The sequence below is a fragment of the Melanerpes formicivorus genome, unplaced genomic scaffold (genome assembly GCF_026170545.1).
Source record: "Melanerpes formicivorus ecotype bairdi unplaced genomic scaffold, bMelFor1.0.p_v2 SCAF_4, whole genome shotgun sequence".
NCBI lineage: Eukaryota > Metazoa > Chordata > Aves > Piciformes > Picidae > Melanerpes > Melanerpes formicivorus.
The window spans coordinates 3,922,059-3,947,256 of record NW_027142356.1 but is presented as its reverse complement, the minus strand read 5'-3'; the positions used below and the strand labels follow the sequence as shown (position 1 = coordinate 3,947,256).

The 25,198-nt window shown below is 48.6% G+C and overlaps 1 protein-coding gene across 2 annotated transcripts in view; it reads right to left on the bottom strand.

Annotated features, from left to right (window-relative positions):
• Positions 1 to 1,237: 1,237 nt before the first annotated feature.
• Positions 1,238 to 25,198, bottom strand: part of BMPR1B (bone morphogenetic protein receptor type 1B) — a 318,882-nt gene continuing 294,921 nt past the window's right edge. For both annotated transcript variants that reach the window (XM_068136787.1, XM_068136788.1), the window contains 7 exons: positions 23,516 to 23,612; positions 19,699 to 19,837; positions 12,365 to 12,557; positions 10,678 to 10,975; positions 9,168 to 9,343; positions 6,008 to 6,138; positions 1,238 to 1,766 (listed from right to left, as the gene is read on the bottom strand). In XM_068136787.1, coding sequence (XP_067992888.1) covers positions 1,641 to 1,766; positions 6,008 to 6,138; positions 9,168 to 9,343; positions 10,678 to 10,975; positions 12,365 to 12,557; positions 19,699 to 19,837; positions 23,516 to 23,612 — 1,160 coding nt within the window. In that variant the 3' untranslated portion in view covers positions 1,238 to 1,640. The remainder of the gene's footprint in view (positions 1,767 to 6,007; positions 6,139 to 9,167; positions 9,344 to 10,677; positions 10,976 to 12,364; positions 12,558 to 19,698; positions 19,838 to 23,515; positions 23,613 to 25,198) is intronic.

Genomic DNA, 25,198 nt, shown 5'->3' with positions numbered 1-25,198 from the left:
CCTGGTACCATAACCCTCAGGTTTCCTGGAAACGTGAAGAGCTGCTTCCAACAAGCCACCATCAACCCCGGAGTCACCCAGCTCTCTATTAACTTCCACAAAGCAGGACTTGCCCTGGGATAATCCACCCAGAGGGAAACTAACTACACTGTGCTAAGGATGGCAGGGATGTGACCAGGCTCCATCTCTGTGCCGTGAGAGCCACCTGCACATAGGATAGGATAGGATAGGATAGGATAGGATAGGATAGGATAGGATAGGATAGGATAGGATAGGATAGGATAGGATAGGATAGGATAGGATAGGATAATAGAATAGAATAGAATAGAATAGAATAGAATAGAATAGAATAGAATAGAATAGAATAGAATAGAATAGAATAGAATAGAATAGAATAGAATAGGACCAGACCAGACCAGGTTGGAAGAGACCTTCAAGATCATCGTGTCCAACCCATCAACCAATCCGACCACATAAACAACTAAACCATGGCACCAAGCACCCCATCAAGTCTCCTCCTAAACACCTCCAATGATGGTGACTCCACTACCTCCTCAGGCAGCCCATTCCAATGGGCAGTCACTCTCTCTGTATAGAACTTCTTCCTAACATCCAGTCTGAACCTCCCCTGGCGCAGCCTGAGACTGTGTCCTCTTGTTCTGGTGCTGGCTGCTTGGGAGAAGAGACCAACATCCACTTGTCTACAACCTCCCTTCAGGTAGTTGTAGAGAGCAATAAGGTCACCCCTGAGTTCCTCTTCTCCAGGCTAAGCAGCCCCAGCTCCCTCAGCCTCTCCTCATAGGGCTTGTGTTCCAAACCCCTCACCAATGGAAAGTCACCTCCCCAGGCAGGTGGCTTTAAGACTGTTTCCACTGGAAGAGGTTTCCCAGGAAGGTGGTTGAGGCTCCTTCCCTGGAGATACTCAAGGTGAAGCTCAAGGAGGCCCTGGGCAACCTGATCTAGCTGGGGGTGTCCCTGCTGACTGCAGGGAGGTCAGACTGGGTGAGCTTTGGAGGCACCTTCTGGCCTGGACCATTCTGGGATTCCTCTGAGCTGCACGTTCCCACTCTCCTGGTCTTTAACTGCTTGGCTGCAACAGCCTCTTTCTAAATGAAGAAGTCACTTTGCTTGCAGGTCCAGCAGAGTTTCCTCCATTATTTTGTTGGGGTTTCTTGCTCTGTTGTTGTTTTATTAATGTAACAATATACATCTTTTGAAACTTTTAACCAAAAGTTTTTATTCCTTTTTTTTCCCCCCCCATAAAATTTAAAGCAATATCTTTTCTTTTTTTGTCTTTTTCGTTCTTTTTAAACATCCAAAATAACAATAATAATAATAACAATAATAACAATAACAATAATAAAATAAGAGGTGGCTTTCATGGAAAGCAACATGCATAACCTTAACCCAGTTACTGAAACTGCTAATTCCACCCCCGTGTAAACAAGAGCAGAGGAGCCTCTCCCCACCCTGCACGTCACAACTGAGCTGGGGGAAGGCTCCTCAAAAGCTGTCAAACAAACTTACAGCTGCTCTTAAGCATAACTGCATTCAAGCTACTTGTTAACAAAGACTTTTGACACCTCCTCAGGTCTTCTGCCTGCACCACCAAGTCCGTTTCCAACAGGCCTCCAGGAGAGTCAGAGTTTAATGTCCTGCGACTCTGACATCTTGGCAAGCGTCTTCTTGACCCGCAGAGCTGTGAGACGGGAGGCAGGGTTCTGAGCCCAGCACTCCATCATCAGCTTCCCCATCTGTCTTAGGCACTGTGGAGGGAAATGGGGAAAGTCCCCACCTGGGTCAGTGCAGTTTGGCAGCAATGACAACCCCACCCCCAAAACCCAACAACAAAACAACACTGAGATGGGTTGCAATAACCCACCAAAATAAAATGGCCAGAAGCAGCTCAGCTGGAAAGCAAATGAAGCTCTCTTTACCAGCAGACTGCAGTCTAGAAATGGGAAATGCAATGAATATGTACAGAATATACAATATTTACATCTATTTACAATTTATGAACAGCACAAGACAAAACCAGGGGGCTACTAATAGCTTCCCCCTCCGTGCTCCATTCCCCCCACCTTATACATGGTGAAAGAGAGAGAAAGAAAGAGCAGAGTGTAGCTTGCTAGTACTTAGCCACAACAAGAATGCAGCCAAGGTCAGCAACACCCAAGCAAAAGCTACCAGCTAGTATCTGCTAGAGTAAGGATGCCCGAAAGAGCAAGAGTTAGCCTGTACAACTACCTTTATGTTAGCAGACCAATGGGATTAGCTAGGCCTTACAATTATTTTCCCCTTTGCACCCAATGGTAATTCATTTACATTCTACCACTTTCTACTCAATCTGTGGAAAATTCTCCTAGGCATGAGCCTGCAGCTGCCACAAAAACCCAAAGGGCCTTCCATAAGGGCAGTCAAAAAGAGAAAGAGAATGTTGCAGCCACTGCTCAGAGGGCAGCTGCTGGACGTGTGCAGAGTGCATGGGACTGCAGAATGCTTTCTAGCAAGAGCAAAACAATCACACTCCATGTGTGCCAAGAACAACACCCTGTGATTGGAACATGCTGCAGGAGCTACCTTGATGACACACTGGCACCTCTCACTGGAAGAATGCATTTAGCTTATGTATGTGGTTGGGGTTTGTTGGTTGAGTGATTGATAAGCAAGAGAATTCAAGCAGCTACTCTGAGCAATAGAACAGATTGTGGGGGTTAGGGCTGCTAAGGACTTCTTCAGTTAGTTAGCTACTTCTTCTGCTAGGGCTTTGGTGTAGGGATGCTGCTAGGGATATGCTCAGGAATTCCGCTTCTGTTACCTGCTTCATCTGTTAAGGATACTCTAAGGCTCTGTAATGCAATGGATTCTACAACCCAGTAATAAAGGACTTCTCAGAGGACTTCTAAGATTCTCTGCTCTCTACATTTGTGGAATTCCATTGCTAGAGCAGCAATAGGGTTTGTACATTCGTCACCCAATGGCCCCTGAATCAGGGGGACTGCAACAAGAGAACATCCTGGCAAGTATTGCTTTTCAACAGCTTTTGCTTTCTGTAAATCCCAGTCATGGCAACAATCTTATAAATTCTGATGAGCATCATCTAGACTTGGCCATATGCTCCACAAAAGCACTTCCCTTATTTAGAATCATACAATCATTAAGACAGGAAGGGACCTCAAGGATCAGCCACTTCCAACCCTGCTGCCATGGGCAGGGACACCTCACACTACAGCAGGTTGCTCACAGCCACATCCAGCCTGGCTGCAAAAATCTCCAGTGGTGAGGCTTCCACCACCTCCCTGGGCAACCTCTTCCAGCATCTCACTACCCTCTTGGGGAAGAACTTCTTCCTAATATCCACTCTGAATCTACCCACTTCTAGTTTTGCTCCATTTCCCTTCCCCAAACCCCCATAGCCCAACCCACACAAGCATGGCTCTCTACAGCAGGCCCTGTGTTGCACAAATCCAGTGGAATTAATTTCCCCAGACAGGGACCAGTCCCCAGGACACAGTCCAGTGAAAGCAACATGTCCATGTCTCCTGCCAAGCCACTCCTGCCAGAAAGTCGCCTGTGAGCACCTGGCTCTGTTCTGCCCTGTCCTGCTCCACCCAACGTGTCCAGAGAAGGGCAACAAAGCTGGGGAGGGGTTTAGAGCACAGCCCTGTGAGGAGAGGCTGAGGGAGCTGGGGTTGCTTAGCCTGGAGAAGAGGAGGCTCAGGGGAGACCTTCTTGCTCTCTACACCTCCCTGAAGGGAGGTTGTAGCCAGGTGGGGGTTGGTCTCTTCTCCCAGGCACCCAACAGCAGAACAAGAGGACACAGTCTCAAGCTGTGCCAGGGGCAGTTTAGGCTGGATGTTTAGGCTGGATGTTAGGAAGAAGTTCTTCCCAGCAAGAGAGATTGCCCATTGGAATGTGCTGCCCAGGGAGGTGGTGGAGTCACCATCACTGGAGGTGTTTAGGAAGAGCCTGGATGAGGCACTTGGTGCCATGGTTTAGTTGATTAGATGGTGTTGGGTGATAGGTCGGACTCGATGATCTCAAAGTTCTCTTACAACCTGGTTTATTCTATTCTATTCTATTCTATTCTATTCTATTCTATTCTATTCTATTCTATTCTATTCTATTCTATTCTATTCCATTCCATTCCATTCCATTCCATTCCATTCCATTCCATTCCAATGACTTTGCAGTATTAAACTGAACTCATTAGTACGATTCATGACCCCCTCCTCCATAGCACCTTGAGAACAAGCATTAGGTATGCCTGCAATACCTCAGCTGGATATAAACTACAGCACAGGAGGTTCCATCTCAGCATGGGGAAGAACTTCTTCACTGTGAGGGTCCCAGAGCACTGGACCAGGCTGCCCAAAGAGGTTGTGGTCTCCTTCTCTGGAGACTTCCCAGACCCATCTGGATGTGTTCCTGTGCAACCTGTACTGGATTCTATGGTCCTGCTCTGGCAGGGAGGTTGGACTCAATGATCTCCTTGGGTCCCATCCAACCCCTAAGACCCTGTGTGATCCTGTGAACTCTTCATCTCTGATCCCACAAGGAGAACTTTGCTTTGTTACACAGCCTTACCCCCTTGTTTGGTTGGGGAAACGGTTTCTGCATCCTCTGTCTTTTCTGAAAGCCCACACCTGTACCTCTCATTACTAACACGAGAAGAACTAAACCAGTGAAGGATCAGTGCTCCTTGATGAAGCCCAGCTACAGTGATCTGTACAACTGCATCTCAATAGTGTCAGAGTGGAACCTAACATCCTGCACTAATGCTAGTGTAAAATCATGGTGAGATCCAAGCCTGCACACCTGTGATTACAGAAAAGCTCTGTGCTCATTTAACTTCAAAGCAACAGAAGATATTTCCTTCTTTAAAACTCACACAGACAAAGGAAACCTTTAGAATGACAGAGCAGCTGCCAGTACACCAAGGACACTGCCACTGCACTGCACACTACCAAACACTTCTCTTTCAGAACTCTTGGCTAGCCACTGATTTAATGCTGGGAGCAGAAAGCAAGATGAGTGCATGAGGAAAAGTGAGATATTAAGAAGGTCTAAGAACAGCCTGATGTTGCTGTGGCATCTGGCAGACAGCACATGAGGAAACTCCTCACAAGTATCACAATCCCAGAACCTCAGGGGTTGGAAGGGACCTCAAAAGCTAATCCAGTCCAACCCCCCTGCCAAAGCAAGATCACCTAGAGCAGATCACACAGGAACACATCCTGGTGGGTTTTGAATATCTCTGGAGAGGAAAACACCTACCCTGGGCAGCCTGTCCCAGTGTTCTGTCACCCTCACAGGGAAATAATTCTTCCTCCTGTTTCCATGGAACTTCTTATGCCTCAGCTTCCACCACTGCCCCTTGTGCTGGCATTGGGCATCACCCAGCAGAGCCTGGCTCCAGCCTCTGGGCACTCACCCTGCACATCTTTCTCAACAGCAATGAGGTCACCTCTCAGGCTCCTCCTCTCCAAGCTACAGAGCCCTCAGCTCCCCCAGGCTCTCCTCATAAGGACGATGTTTCACTCCCTTCACCATTTTCATGGCTCTGTGCTGGACTGTTTCAAGCAGTTCCCTGAGGTCCTTCTTGAACTGAGGGGCCCAGAACTGGACACAATATTCCAGCTGCAGCCTCACCAGGGCAAAAGTAGAGGGGAAGGAGAAGCTCTCTTGACCTACTAACCACAGCCCTTCTAATCCACCCCAGAATGGCATTGGCCTTCTTGGTCACAAGAGCACATTGCTGGCTCATGGTTAACCTCCCATCCACTAGGACTCCCATATTGTAGGTTATGGCTCCTGATGCTCTGTACGCTTCCAGCAAGGATATCTGATAGGGCTGTGGTCCTTCCTGAGCCCTCTTAATACTGTGCCTGGTGCTAGCACTGACAGCAAGGCTGCCCCTCACTCCAAATTATACAGAACTGCATCAACCTCATTTGTTCCCTCACTCTGACTGAGAAGAGAGGCTGCATTGGAAGAAGGACAGTACCTCATCACTGCTCCATCTGTTGGGAAAGGAAGGTCGCAGCCTCTTGATGCACACAATCTCTCGCATGTCCTCATAGGAGGGGTCACTGGGCACCAGGTCATGGTATGGAAGCTGGTACTCCTCCACTATTCCTGAAAGAAACAATTAGTTGGCTGTCACTTGATCACAGAATCACAGAATCACCAAGGTTGGAAGAGACCTCAAAGATCACCAAGTCCAACCTGTCACCACAGACCTCATGACTAGACCATGGCACCAAGTGCCACATCCAATCCCCTCTTGAACACCTCCAGGGATGGGGACTCCACCACCTCCCTGGGCAGCACATTCCAATGGCTAATGACTCTCTCAGTGAAGAACTTTCTCCTCACCTCCAGCCTAAACTTCCCCTGCTGAAGACACCTGTGGTAGTTTCAGGCTATGCCTTTAAAATTTTTCACAGATCTTGAACAGAAAAATAGTAAAATGTAAATAAATCACTGCTGGGTGTGAAAAGGAAAATAAAGACCATTCTAAACAATCCCATTGGAGAGATATCTACCATAAGATTGGTTGTACCAACACAAGTTTTCTTCTCTCTCACTTCTTCACTCTGGAGAGATACTAACTTGCTTCTGCTTGACCTTGGCTGCATTGTTTCTGCTCATTTCTCCCTTCTTTTGTACAGGGGGGTCTGGGGAGACAGGGAAGGAGAAGCTGGGATCTTCAGACCAGGGGGGTTCTTGTGCTAGTTATTAATTGTAAAGCCCTGTAAATATTGTACATCCTGGATATTTTGTACATATCCCTTGCATTCCACTGTGGATTGCAGTTTTGCCTGTAAACACAGCTTTCAGATGCTTCCAACTGGGCTGGTCTGACAAAGTTAATGTGGGGGGTGTGGGCAAAATTTCAACCCACCATAACACCTTTCCACTAGAGTCTTTCCCTCTCATTCTGTAAGAGATTGACCCCACTGTTTAACAACTAGATGGACTTCCCCCTCTAGAAGTTGATTCCAGTCAAGTTCCAATATACCACTGCCAAGGAAAGACTGGCCAGGTGTCTTCATCTGAAAGTGGAGTTGCTTGCCAAATGAGATGGTTTCTACCACTGCTGTCCAGCTGTGGTAGTTTCAGGCTGTGCCTGGAAAATGTTCCACAGATCTTGAACAGAAAGTAGCAGAATGTAAAGAAATCACTCTTGGGTGTGAAAAGAAAAAACAATGATAGGCTCTAAGTAATGCCATTGGATGGGTTAACAAACATAAGCTAGTAAGGTAAACTAACTTCCTCGCTTTTCGCTTCCTCTGCTCTGGCTGGTGCTTCTGCTTGGCTTTGTTGACCTTGGCTGTGCTCTTTGTTGTGGCTGAGTAGCTAACAAAACAACTCTCTGCTCTTTCTCTCCTCTATGGTTTACAGGAGCAGGGAAGGGGAAGCTATTAGCTCCCCTGGTTTGTCCAGGGAGGGTCTTGTGCTGTTTGTCAATCATAAATACCTGTAACTCCTGTGTATTTTGTACAGATTCATGGCATTTCATTGTGGTTTGTAGTTTTGCTTGTAAATACAGCTTCATTTGCTTCCAACTCAGCTGGTCTGGCAATTTAATGTGGGGGGGAGTTTTCAAGGCAAGGTACCACCCTTTGTGCACATCAACAATGGCAGGAGTATCACAGATTTTTATCATTCATCACTGCAAAAATACTTTGGCAGTTTGTATAGGCAGGGCTCATGCTGCTCAGCAGTGAAATTCACCTCCTATAGGGTGAGCAGGGAGCCAGAATTCGGCACAGTCCTGCAAGCTTTAAAGACTCATAAAGTCTGGTGAAAAGAGGCAGGCTCAACTCTTACTTCCCACCAATCTGGCACCTAACTGCTGCCCAGGAACTTATCCTGGGCTTTTACCTTTCCTCAGTGGCAAACCAGAGGTAGTAACATCTGGCATTTTTGTACTGCACTGAGCTCTACACACAGAAAGCACACACAGCCTACATGTACCAGGCTGGATCTATGCCCCAAGTCTGGCTGGCTGCATTGCTTATCTTGCTGTCCTCATGCTTGAATGCCTGTGTGGTAGTTTAGAGGCTAGGTGGCTTTAAGAACCACAAAGTTACAGACCTCTAGAGGGGCCAGAGGGCCCAGGAGGTGCACTGTAAGATGTATTTCATTCCCCTAAGTCCTGCACCCTTATAAAACTGGCTGCAGAATCAGTGTTCTTCCCTTTTCCCTCCCTCTATTCTCCTGGGAGGGACATGCAGGATATTATCTCCTTGTGGGGGACTGAGGCCTGGAGTTCAGCCTTGGCAATGCTGCCAATTAGGCCTGAAGTGGCTTAATTGGGGCCTGGAGCTGCCAAGCTGAATTTTTGCTGCATCACATTGGTTTGGTATAGAGGGTGGAGAGGCTTGGTAGACAGGGCGAATGAAGGCTTGGGTTTGTTGGCCTGGTTTAAAGGGAGCTTTGTGTGAAGCTTTGGCTTAAGGGGGTCCTGCGCTCAGGCCAGGACTATGGATTTTTGTGCATTTTACATGCTTTGTACTGTTGTATGTAGCTGTGAGTAGCCTTTCCATTTAAACTTTCCAACTCTCCAATCTTGTGAGTGGAGAGTTTTTCTTTTGCCCCTTTTGGAAGAGGATAGAAGAACAAACCTGCCCTGCTCTAAGCCAGGACAGCCTGAGACCAGAAAGAAATGAGGCACATCAATGATATGACAATGATGCAGTGTGTGTCATTTCCTTGCTTTATTCCCCCTACTTGTATATGGGCTGTTTATTTTCAATAGTGGCACAACACACTCCCAAATTGCTTGTTCCCCTCCCTGTTTAACAGAACAAAGAAATCTCTATTTGCTCCCTGCTAAAATAGCAGAGAGCTGCTCCCAGTTCAGCAGAAATCTGCTGCCATCAGAAAAGGCCCCCAGATGAGTTCAATAGCCTTTCTTCAGTGCAGGCATCTGCTGCCTTCAAATGAGCCATTAAAATACAATCTAAACCTTTGCTGTTGCAATAGCACTGACTGGTGCCTTAAAACAAGTTTCAACAGGAAAACAGCTAACAAGAGAGTTACCTCTCTGTTTTATCCACCTTGGTTTATTATGGTAGAAACAACCACCCGGGGACAAGGATGCAGCGGAAGGTTTGGGTTCTAAATAGGGTGCACCGACATAATTAAGAGCTCTTTACCTCCTGAAACACATCTCCTTGCTATCTCCCAAAGGATGAGTCCAAAGCTGTACATATCAGCCATGATGTAGGACTGAAAGTGATTTCTGTTCAAGCTTTCATCCAGCACCTCAGGAGGCATATAGCGTTTTGTTCCTACACGGGTGTTTGGAGGTATGTCTACCTCGTTTGTATCACTGAAAGAAAAAGAAAGGAGGGGGGTGGGGGTGGGAAAGGGCATCAAACATGCAAGAAAGTGGTTTGAACAACAACAACAACAAAGCACTGTAGATGAGAGAAGCAGTAAATTCACACCACCACATTCAAAAGGTCAATGATCTTAATGGAACAACTCTTACAAGGAAAGCCTCTTAGTGTGAAGGCAACTCTTACAAGGCTGACCTGCCTGAGGCTATGTTAAGCATTCAAGTGCAGAACCACAATGCAGATAAGACTACAAGGGGGATGCTGTAACATTTGTGAGGTTTCCTTTGCATTGCCCTGAGCTCTAATGCTGGTGGTAACAATCAAACCTGCCCTAAATGCTCTTTTCTAAACATACTCCACCACCTAGTGTTTTAGTTTCAGCAACTAATTGAGACACCTTAGAGCTGGGGCAGTGCCACTTAGGTGTAGCAAATAGATCTACAAGGAAGTGGACTCTAACCATTTTTGCTGCATGCATTACATGTTATCTCTCCCAACCTTCACAAAGCAAAATGTGTAAACACATAGATGTAAACATGTAAACAAACCCCAAAACCTAACCAAAAGTGTCACGTGCCACACATTGACCAGAAGAGACAATGTATATCTAACAAGAACCAAGTTTCCATTCATCATGTGACTGGATTTATTACATCAAATTCAGCTGGAATCATAGAATTGTCAGGGTTGGAAGGGACCTCAAGGATCAGCCAGTTCCAACCCACCCTGTCATGGCCAGGGACACCTCACACTACAACAGGTTGCTCACAGCCACATCCAGCCTGGCTGTAAAAACCTCCAGGCATGAGGCTGCCACCACCTCCCTGGGCAACCTGTGCCAGTCTCTCACCACCCTCATGGGGAAGAACTTCTTCCTAACATCCAATCTGAAGGGAACTTGCAAGAAAGATGGGGAGAGACTTTTTAGGGTGTCAGGAAGTGATAGGACTGGGGGAGATGGATCCAAGCTGGAGGAGGGGAGATTTAGATAAGACATTAATAAGAAGTTCTTCCCCATGAGGGTGGTGAGAGACTGGCACAGGTTGCCCAGGAAGGTGATGCAAGCCTCATGCCTGGAAGTGTTTAAGGCCAGGCTGGCTGTGGCTGTGAGCAACCTGCTGTAGTGTGAGGTGTCCCTGCCCATGGCAGCAGGGTTGGAACTAGATGATCCACACAGGCAGCCCCACCTCACACACAGCTAAGCAGAGTGTTCTGGCATTACTGTAGGTGCTTGTGTGCACGTGCAGGCTCCCTCAGCCAACAGCTAAACCAGCACCTGTATCAAATTTACCAAGTGCTCCTCATCCTCCTCACTGCTACTCACCTAATGAACTTAACAGCCAAGCCCAGGTCAGCTATGCAGCAGGTGCCGTTCTTTTTCACCAGGATGTTCTTGCTTTTTAGGTCACGGTGGGCAATAGCAGGTTTGCCCTGAGTGCTGAAGATCTCAGTGTGCAGGTGGCACAGGCCACTCACAGATGAGTAAGCCAGCTTTAGCATGGCTTTTGTGTCCAAAGTAGTAGATTTTAGATAATCATAAAGGGAACCGTTCTCGTGGTAGTCGGTGATGAGATAGAGCTGGGTCCAAGATCCTGTGCCTTTAATGTCTGCAGCAATGAATCCTATAAAAACCAAACAAACAGACTGATACTTTCCCAGGGCTCTTGGTTGTTTTGAGTGTCAGCCACTTCAAGAGTTTTATTTAAATAGCATATTTCATTTCTTTCACCTCCATGGAACTTCATGCCATTCAACTATGCCACAGCTCTAGCCATTAACACAGAGCCCGGGTATGGAAATACCAAGTGGTTGGTAATGGAAATACCTGGTTGGATGAGCCAGGGAATTCCAGACCTGTCAGCCTGACCTCAGTGCCAGGCAAGATTATGGCACAGCTCATCCTGAGTGCAATCACACAACACTTACAGGATGGCCAAGGGATCAGGCCCAGCCTGCAGTACTGTAGGCTGGTGTCGGAGTGGCTGGAGAGCAGCCAGGCAGAAAGGGACCTGGGGGTGCTGGTTGATAGTAGGCTGAACATGAGCCTGCAGTGTGCCCAGGTGGCTAAGAAGGACAATGGCACCCTGGCCTGTATCAGGAACAGTGTGGCCAGCAGGAGCAGGGAAGTCATTCTGCCCTGTGCTCAGCACTGGTTAGGCCACACCTTGAGTCCTGTGTCCAGTTCTGGGCTCCTCAGTTTAGGAAAGATGTTGAGCTGCTGGAAGGTGTCCAGAAAAGGGCAACAAAGCTGGGGAGGGGTCTGGAGCACAGCCCTGTGAGGAGAGGCTGAGGGAGCTGGGGTTGCTTAGCCTGGAGAAGAGGAGGCTCAGGGGAGCCCTTCTTGCTGTCTACAACTCCCTGAAGGGAGATTGTAGCCAGGTGGGGGTTGGTCTCTTCTCCCAGGCAGTCAGCACCAGAACAAGAGGACAAGCTGTGCCAGGGGAGGTTTAGGCTGGATGTTAGGAAGAAATTCTTCCCAGAAAGAGAGATTGGCCATTGGAATGTGCTGCCCAGGGAGGTGGTGGAGTCACCATCACTGAAGGTGTTTAAGAGGAGACTGGATGGGGTGCCTCGTGCCATGGTTTAGTTGATTAGATGGTGTTGGGTGATAGGTTGGACTTGATGATCTCAAAGGTCTCTTACAACCTGGTTAATTCTATTCTATTCTATTCTATTCTATTCTATTCTATTCTATTCTATTCTATTCTATTCTATTCTATTCTATTCTATTCTATTCTATTCTATTCTATTCTATTCCAAAAAGAGACATGGTGTTTGGAGTAACAGCCCTCAACCCCCCTATTTGATTGACTTTTATTCATGTCAGTAATATCCAGCTATGTTCAGCAAAACTTGAAATATCCTTCTTTGGAGAAGTGCTGTGTGGCTAACTGCAGAGCATAGAAGGTTACAAAGGACACAGGAAAGGACATCAGACAACAGCAAATACAAAACTACTAGACCTAAGAAGCACGTACACCATCAAATCATTCTCTTTAATTTCCACTCACCTAGAATATTCTCATGCCTCATCAGGACAGTCTGGTAGATTTCTGTTTCTCTGAACCAGCTAGCCTCCTCCATGGTAAAAAACACTTTCACTGCTACCTTCTCACCACGCCACTTGCCCATCCAGACTTCTCCATAGCGACCTTTCCCGATCTGCTTTACCATCTGGATCTGCTTTGCAATGGTCCTTTGAACCTGTGAAAGGCAAAGATGGGCAATTATAACTTGCTCCATAGAAACTTTCTGCATTGATCTGCAGTGTGCAGATGACACCAAGCTGAGTGCTGTCAATACACCAGAGGGACAGGATGGCATCCAGAGGCACCTGGACAACCTGGAGAGGTGGTGCCCAGGTGAACCTCATGAGCTTCAACAAGAGCAAGTGCAGGGCTCTGCACCTGGGTCAGAACAATCCTCACTGTCAGTACAGACTGGGGGAGGAGGTGATAGAAAGCAGCCCTGAGGAAAAGGACTTGGGGGTGCTGGTGGATGAGAAGCTGGACAGGAGCAGGCAGGGTGAGTTTGCAGCACAGAAGGCAAATCACAGCCTGGGCTGCATCCAAAGCAGCATTGCCAGCAGAGCCAGAGAGGTGATTCTGACACTTTGCTCTGCTCTGCTGAGACCTCACCTGCAGTGCTGTGTACAGGTCTGGAGCCCTCAATCTAGGAAGGACATGGAGCTGATGGAGAGGGTCCAGAGGAGGGACATGAACATGATCAGGGGGTTGGAGCAGCTCTGCTACAAGGCCAGGCTGAGGGAGCTGGGGGTGTTCAGCCTGGAGAAGAGAAGGCTCCAGGGAGACCTAATAACAGCCTGCCAGTGCCTGAAGGGGACTACAGAAAGGCTGGAGAGAGACTGTTTGCAAAGGCCTGCAGGGACAGGATGAGGGACAATGGCTTCAGACTAGAGCAGAGCAGATTGAGATTGGGTGTTAGGAAGCAGTTCTTTACTATGAGGGTCTTTACAAGAAAGCTGTTGAGGGGCTTTTTAGCGTTTCAGATTGGATGTTAGGAAGAAGTTGTTCCCCAGGAAAGTGGTGAGAGACTGGCACAGGTTGCCCAGGGAGGTGGTGGCAGCTTCATGCCTGGAGGTGTTTGCAGCCAGGCTGGATGTGGCTGTGAGCAACCTGCTGTAGTGTGAGGTGTCCCTGCCCATGGCAGCAGGGTTGGAAGTGGCTGATCCTTGAGGTCCCTTCAACTCTGATAATTCTGTGATTCTTTGATACAGTACAACTAAAAAGCAAGGTTTTTTTTCCCCCACCCAGAGATACAGTAGCACAGCTTTCAGTGTGCCCTTTCTAGTCTCCATACCAGCTTTGTCAGTGGCTGTGCTGAGCACTGATGCTGAAATCAAACCATTTGTTCAGCTGCAGCCTAAGATCAATGCACTCAACAGCACTGCCGAGGCTGCTGACCAGAGACAGCAGATGGATTGACTCTGCATTTAATGAGCTTTTATGACTGTGAAAAACTTGGGACAAATGGAGACCAATATATTCTCACAGAACCAGTGCATGTCAGTGGATCATAGATGTCTGCAAGCTCACAAATAAGGACTCCAGCAATGCCTGCAACGTAACCACTGGTGTTCATTGTGGTTGATACAACCTCACCTTTGTATAAGATGAGATTAAAATGTCACCCTCTTCAGTACTGCCAGTTCAGTTTGAAACTGATTTGTGGTTTGGTTTAATATTTCACAAGATTTTTAAAAAGAAAAGAACTTTATAGCCTCCAAGGCAAAGAGTTTTTCACCTGGCCCAAGGAAATGGCAAATTAAGGCTGAGACACCTGGGGCTGTTTAGTATGGAGAGAAGACTGAGAGGGGATCTGATCAATGGCTATAAATATCTGAGGGCTGGGGGTCAGAGATGGGACAGGCTCTGCTCACCTATGCCCTGTGATAGGACAAGAGGCAATGGATATAACCTACAGCACAGGAGGTTCCACCTCAACGTGAAGAAAAACTTCTTTACTGTGAAAGGGTCACAGAGCACTGCAGCAGGTTTCCCAGAGAGGTTGTGGAGTCTCCTTCTCTGGAGCCTTTCCAGCCCTGCCTGGATATGTTTCTGTGTGACCTGTGCTGTATTCTATGGTGCTGCTGTGGCAGGGGGCTTGGACTTCATGATCTCCAGAGGTCCCTTCCAACCCCTAACATCCTGTGAGCCTGTGAAAGTCTGGACAAGTGCAAATACAAGATCACTTGGTTTTGCCACCACCCATAAACAAATTCCAAGCAGTTTGTTGCAGCTATAGTGCACTGTCTGCACCTTTAGGACAGAGAAGTGATCCAAACTTGATTTTACAATTCTTTTCTTTCTTTGTCATCCCTTGGAGTTCCAGTGGAAACCACCAGTTTGGTAATGCAGAGCAGGACTGCCCCAGCCCCACTGCAGCCTGAATGTACACCTAGGGACAAACTCTAAACCGATTAGTTAAGGGTCAGTGGGCTGGGGCTGATGGGATGAGGTTCAACAAGGCCAAGGGCAGAGTCCTGCACTTGGCCACAATAACCTCATGCACAGCTACAGACTGGGGGATGAGTGGCTGGAGAACAGCCTGGCTGAGAGGGACCTGGCAGTGCTGGGTGACAGCAGCTGAACATGAGCCAGCAGTGTGCCCAGGAGGCACGGAAGGCCAAGGGCATCTTGGCTTGTGTCAGGAATAGCGTGACCAGCAGTAGCAGGGATGGAATTCTGCCCCTGTGCTCAGCACTGGTGAAGCCTCACCTCGAGTGCTGTGTGCAGCTCTGGGCCCTCACTGCAAGAGAGATCTTGAGGTGCTGGAGCAGGTCCAGAGGAGAGCAACCAGCCTGGGGAAGGGACTGGAGGGAAAGTCTGATGAGGAGAGGCTGAGGGAGCTGGGGGTGTTCAGCCTGGAGAAGAGGAGACTTAGAGGGGACCTTATCACGCTCTAAAACTACCTGAAGGAAAGTTGTAGCCAGGTGAGGGTCAGGCTCTGCTTCCAGGCAGCTTGTGACAGGACAAGAGGGCATGGCCTGAAGATGTGCCAGGGGAGGGTTAGATTGGATGTTAGGAAGCACTTCCTGATGGAAAGGTAATTAGAGACTGGGATGGACTGCCCAGGGAGGTGGAGGAGTCACCATCCCTGGAGCAGCTTGGATGTGGCACTTGGTGGCATGGTTTAGCTGATGTGGTGGTGTTAGGCCATAGGCTGGGCCTGGTGATCTCAGAGGTCTTTTCCAGCCTCCATAATTCTGTGACTCTGTTTATCACCATTTACTTTGTAGACAAATGCTGAGGTTTTGTATTAGACAATATAAAGAAGAAAAACCTAGAGTTGTACTTAAGCAGAACTGTTTCCAAAGACCCAGCTTTCCTCTTCCGTCCTTTAAGCAGAATCCCATTTTTCAGCCCTCCAATGTACTATCAGACTTCCAAGATGGTGGCTTTGGGGCCATTTGTTTTGATTAACATCAGTGAAAAGCCAAGAGCAGAGACTAGCCCTAATCCTTCTGCCTGATTTATTCTCTTTGATACTCTCATAGAGGGATTGAACCACAGCTATATCACATTGGAATTCTGCTGCGACGTTTGGTAATGTCATTTTAGCCTCCTGGCTTTCCATTTGCCCCATTTTAAAAATGCATCCTGAACAATAATGCAGTTACCTCAAATAACTTAATTTGTGCAAAGAGATGTAATGGCATCATAAAGCACAGGGAATTATGATACTTAATGATGAAAAGTTCCTCAGCAAATTACATTAAGAAAATGAAAACCACATTCCTGTTATGGATTTTTCAGGTGGCACAATACTGTGTATTCTGGGCCTCAACCTGGTTTCCCCTTGCTAGGACTGGTCAAGCAATTTCCTATGGAATATTTGCTTTGTTTGAAGGAATTCAGCCCTTCTTTGAATCCTAAACTGATCCTGACTTCTAAACCAAATCAGTTAATTAGAATACTTAATGATGAGAGAGGTCCTTCTTTAAGTACATTAAGAACATGAGAACCACATTGCTCTTAGGGTTTTCAGGTGGCAGAATAGTATGTAAAGGACCTGGCTTGGACAGCAGCACTCTGTGCTGGGTTAGGAACTGGCTGGCGGGATGAGCCCAGAGGGTGGTGGTGAACAGTGTCACATCCAGCTGGCAGCCAGGTACTAGCGGTGTCCCCCAGGGATCAGTGCTGGGCCCCATCCTGTTCAATATCTTTATTGATGATCTGGATGAGGGGATTAAGTCCATCATCAGTACATTTGCAGATGACACCAAGCTAGGGGCAGGAGTTGATCTGTTAGAGGGTAGGAGAGCTCTGCAGAGGGACCTTGCCAGGCTGGACAGATGGGCAGAGGCCAAGGGCATGAGATTGAACACATCTGAATGCAGGGTTCAACACATTGGCCACAACAACCCCATGCAGTGCTACAGGCTGGGGCTGGAGTGGCTGAAGAGCAGCCAGGTAGAGAGGGACCAGGGGGGTACTGGTTGATAGTAGGCTGAACATGAGCCAGCAGTGTGCCTAGGTGGCCAAGAAGGCCAAGGGCATCCTGGCCTGCATCAGGAATAGTGTGGCCAGCAGGAGCAGGGAAGTCTTTCTGCCCTGGACTCAGCACTGGTTAGGCCACACCTTGAGTCCTGTGTCCAGTTCTGGGCCCCTCAGTTTAGGAAAGATGTTGAGTTTCTGGAAGGTGTCCAGAGAAGGGCAACTAAGCTGGGGAGGGGTCTGGAGCACAGCCCTGTAAGGAGAGGCTGAGGGAGCTGGGGTTGCTTAGCCTGGAGAAGAGGAGGCTCAGGGGAGACCTTCTTGCTCTCTACAACTCCCTGAAGGGAGGTTGTAGCCAGGTGGGGGTTGGTCTCTTCTCCCAGGCAAGCAGCACCAGAACAAGAGGACACAGTCTCAAGCTGCACCAGGGGAGGTTTAGGCTTGAGGTGAGGAGAAAGTTCTTCCCAGAGAGAGTAATTGGCCATTGGAATGTGCTGCCCAGGGAGGTGGTGGAGTCTCCCTCTCTGGAGATTTTCAAGACTCATTTGGATGCATTCCTGTGCAGCCTGCACTAGATTCTGTGGTCCTGCTCCGGCAGGGGGGGGTGGACTCAATGATCTCCAGAAGTCCCTTCCAACCCCTAACATCCTGTGAGCCTGTGAAACTGTAATTCAGCACACTCTTCATACAGAGCACTGAAATAAACATCCCTGGTGTTCCTTCCCTGACTTTGCTTGTGGATTCATGGGGGGGCAACAGCTCCACCTACACTTCTTGCTGTGTTAAGGCCAATGGGGCTCTCCATGCTTGCACAGGATGGGCTGTGCACCCCAGTTTGTTGGCTCTAAGCTTTCATTTCCAACTTACTGTATTCCTCTCTTGGTTTCAAATCTGATTGACAGTGTTGGAGCTGCAGCAAACTGTTCTGTCAGAAGGACAAGCAGGCCAGGAGAAAGAACGCTTGCTGAAGGTGGATGTATCAATAAAATCTTGGTAACACCAATACAGTGCCTGGTTTGGGTACAATATTTGTACCCATTAGAAGAAAAATGTTCTGCACAGAAGGAAAACCTTTACTTTTTAGCACAGAGCGACATGTTGTCATACACTTGCAGCTTATGGCCCAGGAATAATCCCGCTGGGTGTGTCAGTCCTTGCATAAGAAATAAGACAGTTAGAAACAAATTCCTCCATGATAAAAGTCTAGAGCATTATGGGCAGGCACTTCCCATACTCTTGTTTGAGGCAAGGCCCCAGAAGTATTAATTTGTGTATTTCTAGTCAGCCTGTAGTGGTTGCAGCTGCCTGGGAAATGCAGCAAAACATCTCTTACCAAGGGCAAGATTCATTATAGCTCTCGCTTCATTTCTCTTCCACAGCAAATCATTACTTAAAAGGAATGTCTAGGGGAAAAAAATGTCTGCATTTTCATAGGCAAAGAGGGAGGGGGGAAAGAGTGTCTTCAGGAAGAAGAGTTGCTCCAGTGGCTCAGCACTGGTTAGGCCACACCTTGAGTCCTGTGTCCAGTTCTGGGCTCCTCAATTTAAGAAGGATATTGAGACTCTTGAGCATGTCCAGAGAGGGGCAATGAGGCTGGGGAGGGGTTTGGAGCACAGCCCTGTGAGGAGAGGCTGAGGGAGCTGGGGTTGCTTAGCCTGGAGAAGAGGAGGCTCAGGGCAGACCTTATTGCTGTCTACAACTACCTGGAGGGATGTTGTAGCCAGGTGGGGGTTGGTCTCTTCTCCCAGGCAAGCAGCACCAGAATAAGAGGACACAGTCTCAAGCTGCACCAGGGGAAGTTTAGGCTTGAGGTGAGGAGAAAGTTCTTCACATAGAGAGTAATTGGCCATTGGAATGTGCTGCCCAGGGAGGTGGTGGAGTCCCCATCCCTGGAGGTGTTCAAGAGGGGATTGGATGTGGCACTTGTTCCTAACATCCAATCTAAATCTGCTCTTCTCAAACGTGAGTGTAACTGCTGTCAGCTTTTCTTTATCACCAGGTCATTCTTCCATTGTCAGTGGCCTGTTCTTTCTTCTCCTGAAACCTTTCACAGATACTTTCTGCTTTCCTACAGCATCCAGTCTCTTCCTAAACACCTCCAGTGATGGTGACTCCACCACCTCCCTGGGCAGCACATTCCAATGGCGAATGACTCTCTGGGAAGAACTTTTTCCTCACATCCAGCCTAAACCTCCCCTAGCACAGCTTGAGACTGTGTCCCCTAGTTCTGGTGCTGGTTGCCTGGGAGAAGAGACCAACCCCCTCCTGGCTACAACCTCCCTTCAGGGAGTTGTAGAGAGCAAGAAGGTCTCCCCTGAGCCTCTTCTTCTCCAGGCTAAACAATCCCATCTCCCTCAGCCTCTCCTCGTAGGGCTTGATGCTAAGTTCTATAGAATTCATTGGCTTGATAACGGGGATACAGAGCAGAGGCACAAACAGTTCTTGTTTCTCTTTCTCTTCTCCTGTCATTTCTGCTTACAACTTCTCTCTCTCTCTCTCCCATGGCCTTGCCAGGGGATCTCTGTTTTGACTTCTGTGTGAGGTAACATGAAGAAGGGAGGGAGTGGGGGAGGAGGTGAACAGTCCTCCTGGATCCATCCAGGGTGGGGTCTGAGTAGTTTCTGTGTTGTTTATAAATGGTTAATATCTCTCTATTGTCCATCTATTGGATGTTTTGTACCCATTCATTGCATTTCCTATTTCTAGATTGCAGTTTGCTTGTAAACAGAGCTTCATTTGCTTCCATCCCACAATGAGCTGGTCTGGCAATTTCATTTTGGGAGGTAATTCTCAAATCAGCTGGGGGCAAGTTTCGCCCCACCACATCGCTCTGCTCTTTCTTTTTTCTGGCTTTTCAGGCTGGCATTACAGTAATACAGCTTCCTTACCAGCAGAGGGAGCCCGGAGCCGCTCCCTGAGCTCTGCGACTGCTCGATCAGATCCTTCAGCGACTCTCCAGGGGGAATGTAGGTCTCATCCTGCTCCAGCCCAATGCTGTAGCGAGGCCTCGTCTCCTGCCGTTTGTGTCTGTCGGGTTACAGCAAAGCGAAATCAGCTTTAGCTACGACCAACACAGGTGAAATGAATAATGCACATCACCCTTCCTTTGCTTAGGGAAGGGAAGGGAAGGGAAGGGAAGGGAAGGGAAGGGAAGGGAAGGGAAGGGAAGGGAAGGGAAGGGAAGGGAAGGGAAGGGAAGGGAAGGGAAGGGAAGGGAAGGGAAGGGAAGGGAAGGGAAGGGAAGGGAAGGGAAGGGAAGGGAAGGGAAGGGAAGGGAAGGGAAGGGAAGGGGAGACTCGAGAGGAGAGGAGAGGAGAGGAGAGGAGAGGAGAGGAGAGGAGAGGAGAGGAGAGGAGAGGAGAGGAGAGGAGAGGAGAGGAGAGGAGAGGAGAGGAGAGGAGAGGAGAGGAGAGGAGAGGAGAGGAGAGGAGAGGAGAGGAGAGGAGAGGAGAGGAGAGGAGAGGAGAGGAGAGGAGAGGAGAGGAGAGGAGAGGAGAGGAGAGGAGAGGAGACTCGAGGAGAGGAGACTCGAGGAGAGGAGACTCGAGGAGAGGAGACTCGAGGAGAGGAGACTCGAGGAGAGGAGACTCGAGGAGAGGAGAGGAGAGGAGACTCGAGGAGAGGAGACTCGAGGAGAGGAGAGGAGAGGAGAGGAGAGGAGAGGAGAGGAGAGGAGAGGAGAGGAGAGGAGAGGAGAGGAGAGGAGAGGAGAGGAGAGGAGAGGAGAGGAGAGGAGAGGAGAGGAGACTCGAGGAGAGGAGAGGAGACTCGAGGAGAGGAGACTCGAGGAGAGGAGAGGAGACTCGAGGAGACTCGAGGAGAGGAGACTCGAGGAGAGGAGACTCGAGGAGAGGAGACTCGAGGAGAGGAGACTCGAGGAGAGGAGAGGAGAGGAGAGGAGAGGAGAGGAGACTCGAGGAGAGGAGACTCGAGGAGAGGAGACTCGAGGAGAGGAGACTCGAGGAGAGGAGACTCGAGGAGAGGAGACTCGAGGAGAGGAGAGGAGACTCGAGGAGAGGAGACTCGAGGAGAGGAGACTCGAGGAGAGGAGACTCGAGGAGAGGAGACTCGAGGAGAGGAGACTCGAGGAGAGGAGACTCGAGGAGAGGAGACTCGAGGAGAGGAGACTCGAGGAGAGGAGACTCGAGGAGAGGAGACTCGAGGAGAGGAGACTCGAGGAGAGGAGACTCGAGGAGAGGAGAGGAGAGGAGAGGAGAGGAGAGGAGAGGAGAGGAGAGGAGAGGAGAGGAGAGGAGAGGAGAGGAGAGGAGAGGAGAGGAGAGGAGAGGAGAGGAGAGGAGAGGAGAGGAGAGGAGAGGAGAGGAGAGGAGAGGAGAGGAGAGGAGAGGAGAGGAGAGGAGAGGAGAGGAGAGGAGAGGAGAGGAGAGGAGAGGAGAGGAGAGGAGAGGAGACTCGAGGAGAGGAGAGGAGAGGAGACTCGAGGAGAGGAGAGGAGACTCGAGGAGAGGAGACTCGAGGAGAGGAGAGGAGAGGAGACTCGAGGAGAGGAGACTCGAGGAGAGGAGACTCGAGGAGAGGAGAGGAGACTCGAGGAGAGGAGACTCGAGGAGAGGAGACTCGAGGAGAGGAGACTCGAGGAGAGGAGACTCGAGGAGAGGAGACTCGAGGAGAGGAGACTCGAGGAGAGGAGAGGAGAGGAGAGGAGAGGAGAGGAGAGGAGAGGAGAGGAGAGGAGAGGAGAGGAGAGGAGAGGAGAGGAGAGGAGAGGAGAGGAGAGGAGAGGAGAGGAGAGGAGAGGAGAGGAGAGGAGAGGAGAGGAGAGGAGAGGAGAGGAGAGGAGAGGAGAGGAGAGGAGAGGAGAGGAGAGGAGAGGAGAGGAGAGGAGAGGAGAGGAGAGGAGAGGAGAGGAGAGGAGACTCGAGGAGAGGAGAGGAGAGGAGACTCGAGGAGAGGAGAGGAGACTCGAGGAGAGGAGACTCGAGGAGAGGAGACTCGAGGAGAGGAGAGGAGAGGAGACTCGAGGAGAGGAGACTCGAGGAGAGGAGAGGAGAGGAGAGGAGAGGAGAGGAGAGGAGAGGAGAGGAGAGGAGAGGAGAGGAGAGGAGAGGAGAGGAGAGGAGAGGAGAGGAGAGGAGAGGAGAGGAGAGGAGAGGAGAGGAGAGGAGAGGAGAGGAGAGGAGAGGAGAGGAGAGGAGAGGAGAGGAGAGGACTCACAGCTCCCTGTGTTTCCCTGAGGAACATGCTGGATTTACTGCCCACAAAAGTCTTTTTTTTTGTTTGTTTGTTTGGTTGGGATATTTTAGCAACTGTGTGCAGTATCAAAATGTTAAGTTTAAAACTCAAAGACCATGCAATGAGGGGTAAGGTTGCAAAGCAGCTAAATGTCACTCCGTCAAGAAACTTAAATAGGCTCAAAACACAGACCAAGCAAGTAATATTCTACTGACTGCAGAGGGGAATTCAAGAGCCAGGAGGTAAGGTCATAGGATTTGTGACTGTTTCAAACACATGACAAATTATTTAAACATAATATATGTAGAGGGTGATATCATTCTGAACACATTTACCTACATTCCTGTACCACTCTCTTTATGTTTAGTTTTTTAATGATCAGTTCTTTGATGCACAAACACACTTAGAAGCCTTAGGTTTCTTTATCCTACATTGTCCTGTGGATTTCTTAAGACTTGGGAAAGACTAATCTGTGCTTCTACCTGAACAGCTTTTGAGGATGCTGTGCAAAAGATTCTACATGGAATACATCACACAGCTATGCCCTTTTGAGGATGCTGTGCATTAGATTCCATATGAAATACATCACACAGCTATGCCCTTTCTAGGGTGTTGTGCCAAAGATTCTATATGGAATACATCACACAGCTATGCCGTTTCCAGGGTGCTGTGCATTAGATTCCATATGAAATACATCACACAGCTATGCCCTTTTGAGGGTGTTGTGCAAAAGATGATGTAAGAAATACATCACACAGCTATGCCCTTTCTAGGGTGCTGTGCAAAAGATTCTACATGGAATACATCACACAGCTATGCCCTTTCTAGGGTGTTGAGCCAATGTTCCATATGGAATACATCACACAGCTATGCCCTTTCTAGGGTGCTGTGCATTAGATTCCATATGAAATACATCACACAGCTATGCCCTTTCTAGGGTGCTGTGCAAAAGATTCTACATGGAATACATCACACAGCTATGCCCTTTCTAGGGTGTTGAGCCAATGTTCTATATGGAATACATCACACAGCTATACCCTTTCTAGGGTGTTGAGCCAATGTTCCATATGGAATACATCACACAGCTATACCCTTTCTAGGGTGTTGTGCAAAAGATTTTACATTGAATACACCACACAGCTATGCCCTTTTGAGTGTGTTGTGCAAAAGATTCTATATGAAACACATCACACAGCTATACCCTTTCTAGGGTGTTGTGCAAAACATTCTACATGAAATACATCACACAGCTATGCCCTTTTGAAGGTGTTGTGCAAAGGATTCTACATGAAATACACCATAGAGCTGTACCCACGACTACCATGAATAACCTACACCTTCTTCCTCATCATAAAAGTACAGTTTCTCTCTCTTCTTTTTTCTCCTTGAAGTCTACTTGAAAGTCTTAAGTCTAATTAAAGTCCACTCCAATTTTCTGTAAGTCTGCAGTCTGTAAAGAAAGAGAAATGTTGGGAGGAACACTGACAAGCTGGTAAAGTATTCTTTATTTACCTGAAGTAGAAAAATATAATGATAAGCACCAGAAGTATACTGCAAACACTCAGTGAGATCAGCAGAGCCTTGTGGTGAATGTTTCCTTCGGCAAAGTCTGGGGGTCAAAACAAGGAAAAGAGAATTTAGCAAGGGAGGTGGTACAAAGTCAGTATCAAAAGGCTCACATGCCCTACAAAGTGCTCTGAGCCCCAATTTGTTTCCTTTCTTTTCTGCTGAAGTCCTGTGCAAGATAAGCCCTGGTTTGCCCAGACATTCTGTGAACTTTTTCTTTGGCCCTCACTGACCAGGGCAGGATTGGCACCTTCAAAAGCCTGTTTGAGTTTTCAGTCCTCAATTAGGCAAGATATTCCCTGTTTGGCTCTGAATGGAAAAAACAGTTAGGGCTTGTAGAGATCTGTGTTTTAACATAAGCAATCAGCCAGGACAGACAAAAATCACTGCTTCTATCTTAAATCCCTCTTATTAAGTAGCATCCTATTGAGCAGTTAATATAAAAATAGTGAGCAGTTGCATTTATCCCAGGAATCACAGAATTGCCAGGGTTGGAAGGGACCTCAAGGATCAGCCAGTTCCAACCCCCTGCCATGGGCAGGGACACCTCACACTACAGCAGGCTGCTCACAGCCACATCCAGCCTGACTGCAAACACCTCCAGGCATGAGGCTGCCACCACCTCCCTGGGCAACCTGTGCCAGGCTCTCACCACCCTCATGGGGAATAACTTCTTCCTCACATCCAATCTGAATCCACTCATGTCTAGTTTTGCTCCATTCCCCCCAGTCCTATCACTCCCTGACACCCTCAAAAGTCCCTCCCCAGCTTTCTTGGAGCCCCCTTCAGATACTGGAAGGCCACAAGAATGTCTCCTCAGAGCCTTTTCTTCCACAGACTGAACAACCCCAACTCTCTCAGTCTGTCCTCATAGCAGAGCAGCTCTAGCCCTCTGCTCATCCTCGTGGCCCTTCTCTGAACACCTTCCAGCACCTCCAGATCCTTCCTGTAATAGTGGCTCCAGAACTGGATGCAGTACTCCAGGTGGGGCCTCACCACAGCAGAGTAGTTGGGCTCTTTCATTTTAAAGCTCCACTTTCTCCTCTTGCCTTGGCTTCCAAACTGTTTCTTCCCTTCCCCTTTCCACTCCCAGTGGAGACTACCTTGTGACACACCTCTTGCTCACGCTGCTCGTGGTCTTGCCTGCCATTACCTGCTCCGGGAGCACTGACAGTGTAAACATTTATGACATGGGCTGCTGCCTTTGAAAGGAGACACTGACACCATGCCTATCAGGACAACACTAGAGCCTGTCATTCTCCCTGCCACAGCAGATTTATACCTGGCTTGTCACTGTGAGCCGAAACTGAGAGCCCACTAGGGAACGCAGACCTTGCTTGTGGAGGCAATAGCTGCTGGGCAGGGCAAAGGGCTCCAGTGCATGCCTTGTAAGCAGCCTGGAGTCAGTCACTTCCCTCCAAAATGTGTGGTGCCCAGCAGCTGCAGAGAGGAGAAGCAGAGCATCCAGACCAGAGAGTGGGATTTTATACAGTTCTGAGCCTCCCAGTTCAAGTAAGACAGTGAGCTACTTGAAGAAGCCCAGCACAGAGCCACAAGGATGATTGAGGGACTGAAGCACAGCCCTGCGAGGAGCGGCTGAGGGAGCTGGGGTTGCTTAGCCTGGAGAAG